Below are 5034 nucleotides of genomic sequence, written 5' to 3' on the forward strand. Positions count from 1 at the left end.
TTAGAAAAAATGGAAAGTGATAAAGTAGAGGTTTGTTAATTTCAAATTTGTAATGTAATAACTAATAGTAGTACCTACGTTGTATTATTTAATTTAGCTAATTTATTTATTTTATTTAGTATAACTTTTAACTATTAAATATTTATAATTAATCATTAATATTATTTACCGTATTTATTGTCTTTTGTTCTAATATGTTTTAAATTTTTTTGTGTGGTATTAGCCATATTACCTATTTAATAATTACTAATTATTACTAATTACAATCTTTTTTTTTCCTTTTGAATATTTCGTGACGACAAATAGTTCCTAAGTTAATCACCTAGATGGTGCTAGTAGGCAGTCCATAACATATCGCGGTTTCGTAGCCGTTTTCTGCCTGTGCAAAGCATAGGCCGTTGGGTAACCAGTATATCTTTAATCGTGTTTGTAATAAATTCCCGCTCAAATTCATGTTATCACAAAATATGTATAATCACTATTTTTTTTTCATATATTGTTATTCAAAACTTTTCTACTTATATTTGTTTGATGTGAAAAAAAACTGCATCAAATTACGGAAAAGTAAATACAGATTATTTAATGATATAATTTTGAGGAATGTTGCTTATACTTTTTAGTTAATTGCTGTTAATTTGAAGTCACCTACTGTGGGGCAAAACCGTTGGGGCAAAAGCGTATGCTATACGGAATAGCCCCAGCGTTTTATATGTCGCTATATTATTACTACGTGTTATAATTTACTTGATAACTTTTTAGTTTTTATTAAAGATGATTCGTAACTATGTGCGCAAAACCAATCGTCAATCTTGGGATGAGAGTTCTAAGTTATTAGCCATTAAGTCAGTAATTGATAATAAAAATAGTTACACCAAAGCATCAGCCAATTACAATGTGCCCCATTCAACACTACAAGATAGAGTCAAAAAAATTAAAGATGGTAAATTAGAATTTGACAACAGTGATTCAAAAGATTGGTACATGTTTTCTATTTTTCTAATGAGTTATATAATCTACAGTTGAGAATTTTCATTTAAAAAATAACCAACAACTTAGGTATTGATTGTTAATGTTAATATTTTTTCTTTTATTTATTAAAATACATACCTAGTTTTAGTTATTATTCAAAATTAATACCTGAATGCCTTGGACTGAGCCAACAATAACCTACCTCCACCTAATATAATATTTATTAAATATAAGAGACCTACCTATTTATCTTATTTTATAACATGGGTATTAAGTATTTTTTGATTATTAAGTTCAAAGTTTATTTTATTTTCATTATTTTGTTACTTACATGAATATTTAAACATGTATGGTTAAAATCTTATTGTTAAAGTTTGTTATCTAAGGTTACAGATTGTAAAGAACTACCACAACAAATTTTGTTCATAATAAAGTGAAATTTATATGTTTATTGATGAGTTATTATTTTATTTTGTTCTAATACAAAAATGCAAAACACTTTACTCAGGATTTTTTATTGGGTAGAGGGGATATTAAAATGTATTGCAAAGTGTGCCTATTATATTTTTACTATTTTAGATCATAAAACCATCCATACGGTTTTGCCCCAAAACTAATACGGTTTTACCCCACCTATGGGGCAAAATCGTATTTTTAGGTACTTTCAAAATTTGGATTTTTTTTTGAGTTCGAGTTAAGATTTCTTTTTAATTCTTCAATATTATTGAAGCTGACAATATTTGTAATATATTTACGCAATCCAATTTCAAATTTTTCAAATTTTGTAAGTTCTACGATGCCTAGAATTTAATAGTACGGTTCTGCCCCGCCTTCCTATATAGGTATAATACGCGTTGTTTCCGCTGTGCTGCTGCGGTGTTATCGCCGATCCAACGTTCTCCACGTCAAGGTCATGATTTTATTATAAATATCATTTTTATTATACATTTTGAATAAAACATATCTATTGTATGTATATACATATTAAGGGTGATGAATACCTAAGTATAAAGTTCAATACGAACAGCAGAATGACAAAGTACAAATAATTAATTAATGGTTCAAAGAACATTTGGCGTGCTTTTCTTTTTTTTTTAGCTATAAGTGAAAACCCTATCAGACAAAATACGAAATAATTTACGAAAAATGCAAACTATCTACAATATAAATACAAACAAATATAATATGTATTTATATAATTATATATAACAACTAGCTGATCCCGTGCACTTTGTTGCCCGTTAAATGTACTAACTCTATATGACTCAATCTTTGTTCAATTCGTTATTTAATATTTGGTGTATGGTTTTAAAAATTTATCTTAACTTTTCTGTTGCTCGGAAGAAAAATTCTGTTTAACAGCATTATATCATCGGACCCCGTGCTGTTTGTAAGTAAGTGTACGATTTAACTCTAGAGTATCGATGTTATACCAAGTTTATCGTTTTCACTTAATTATGCACCTACGGTGGATTAATATAAAATCCTAACCTAACCTAACTGTACTAGAATCCGACGAAGAAGAAAAATCAAATTTAACAATTTTTAAATTGGTGATATATCCCGTGGACTCCGTTTTCCGTAAAAAATTGCAACTCTTAAGAAAATTATGATTGTTCAACTCTTTTTGGGTGTATCTCGGTGGCCGCAGTAGTAAGTGCGACTCTTCCACTTTGGTAGGCAATGTTCAATAATTTTATTCAATGCTAGAGCTATTGTACCTGATCTACCCAAATAACCAATGGAAACCAATAATAAATATATAAGAATTTCTACTGCAGACGTTGTAACCAATGGCAACTATTTATAAACAAAAATAAAATTTCCAATTTCCACCGTGAACCTCAAGATCCCTGTTTGAGCACTTCTTTAAAATGCAAATTTCAGAAAATCCTTTCTTAGTCCCCGATGATATTATTATAAAAATATATCCTCGAAATTTCAAGTCGTTAACTCAAATAAGTTCGGCTCTGCATTGATTATTGGTAAAGTACGCTTTCCTTTATATATTATATAGATAGCTGAACCCGTTACCCATTAAGTGTGCCAACTATATGTGACTCAAACTTTGTTCAATTCGTTATTTAATATTCGGTGTATGGTTTCAAAATTAATCTTAACTTTTCCGTTGCCCGGAATAAAAATTCTGATTCGCAGCAGTACATTATCATTATAATCATAATATTACGCTGTTTAATATCCGTTTATATTTATTTTATCTGTGCTTTGTCAATTGTGCCACATAATTACATATAATACGCGTCGTTTCCGCTGTGCTGCTGCGGTGTTATCGCCGATCCAACGTTCTCCACGTCAAGGTCATGATTTTATTATAAATATCATTTTTATTATACTCTCACTTATCGCCATACGCTTTCATTGCCCACCGTTGATAGCATATTTTACCTGTGAAACATCGTTTTAATGGTATCAATCCACGTTTTATACCATAGGTTCCCAACCTATGGTCCACGGAACATTTTATGAAATATATATATAAAATATTTGGTCATTTTAATAGTTCAAAATGCGGGTTAACCTTAGATTATATACTATATAACATCACAGAATTTTTGGGCTTTAATATTGATATGAGCGTACCCATTCCCACAATTATTACAACTAGCCCTTAGTCGATCAACATACATTTATGGGTATGATTATTATTTATAAGCTATCGCGCGATTAAAGGACGTGATACCAGCATGTGTTGTCTCCGTCTTACAATTGCGTAGCATAGAAAATTTTACGCCCAGCACAACACGTGTAGCTCTATTGGTTTAAAAATTAGAGTAAATTTTGCTCTTATAAAACCTAAAGGTAAGATTATTTTTTAGCCAACCTCATGGATATGGGCGTGTCTAGGATTCGTTCGCAAGTATGGCCAAGAAAAAAGTTATATAAGACCTAAGTTAATAATACTATCTATTATATATGCCAAATTGTATTAAAAATATTTAATACAATTTAATCTGGGGAAACATGGGTACATATAGATCGAAAATAGTTTATTAATTAAGTAAATTAAATATTTAAAAGCGAATTATTTTAAAATTGATTTATTTTGATGAATTACTCCAAAATTGATTTATTAAACCTTCAATAAATATTAATCTATAATTATGCATGTGCACTTTATATCTGAGCTTGACACCGCGGGTATTATATCAACATTATATTTTTTTTGTAATTTTGACATATTTCCATATTATATTATAATATAGGTATGTAGTTTTTAAAGATTTTTTCAGTATTATTTTTTATTTGTCATTTTTACATATTTATATTGTACACATTTTTAATTTAATTTAAAACTGAAATATAATACAGTTTATTAAGATTTATAATCATATTATTGATTGATGTTTATTTTGATTATTATTAGTCTACAATAGCTATAAAAATTTACTACACATTTTTAATTTTTCTATTTTAATAATTGACATTATATATACTTACTACTTAGGTATATAACTTATATTTATAATATATACTTTATGTATATAATAGTACAAAGTGTCCGCGTTCCGCAATGTACCTTTTTACCCAACCGTACAAAGTGTCCGCGTTTCGCACTTTTAATCCTTGACCGTACAAAGTGACCCAGGACGTTGTTTAGTTGGTACGTATAAATATAAAAATACCTAAATACAATTTTTATAGTTTTGTTTTAGTTCATGGAACATTACTCCCCCCCCCCCCTCGTGGGAGCACGCCAATGTACGGGGCGCTAGTGTTGTAATGCCTAGGGGCGGAAAAATGGTAAGTCCGCCTCTGATAACAACAAATACTAAAAATCCTAAAATATATAATGTAGGCAGTGTTACCAACATGTTTATAGCTGATGACTTCGTCGGATCGCAGACAATATACTACAGCAAATAAGGTAGGCAATCCACTTGCTGTGGATTGCAGACCCGACGTCGAGCGGCTATAAGTGAAAACCCTATCACACAACATACGAAATAATTTACGAAAAATACAAACTATCTACAATATAAATACAAACAAATATAATATGTATTTATATAATTATATATAACAATGAACATTTGGGAAATGTGC

The 5034-nt window shown here is 29.4% G+C and overlaps 1 protein-coding gene across 1 annotated transcript in view; it reads left to right on the forward strand.

Annotated features, from left to right (window-relative positions):
• The window catches only part of LOC100166293 (probable cleavage and polyadenylation specificity factor subunit 2), a 34383-nt gene that overhangs the window by 1664 nt on the left and 27685 nt on the right, over nt 1–5034 (forward strand). The window contains exons 2-3 of the mRNA XM_029489841.1: nt 621–677; nt 772–977. Of these exons, the coding sequence (XP_029345701.1) occupies nt 621–677; nt 772–977 (263 nt within the window). The remainder of the gene's footprint in view (nt 1–620; nt 678–771; nt 978–5034) is intronic.

This window comes from Acyrthosiphon pisum, chromosome A2 (genome assembly GCF_005508785.2).
Source record: "Acyrthosiphon pisum isolate AL4f chromosome A2, pea_aphid_22Mar2018_4r6ur, whole genome shotgun sequence".
Taxonomy (NCBI): Eukaryota; Metazoa; Arthropoda; class Insecta; order Hemiptera; family Aphididae; genus Acyrthosiphon; species Acyrthosiphon pisum.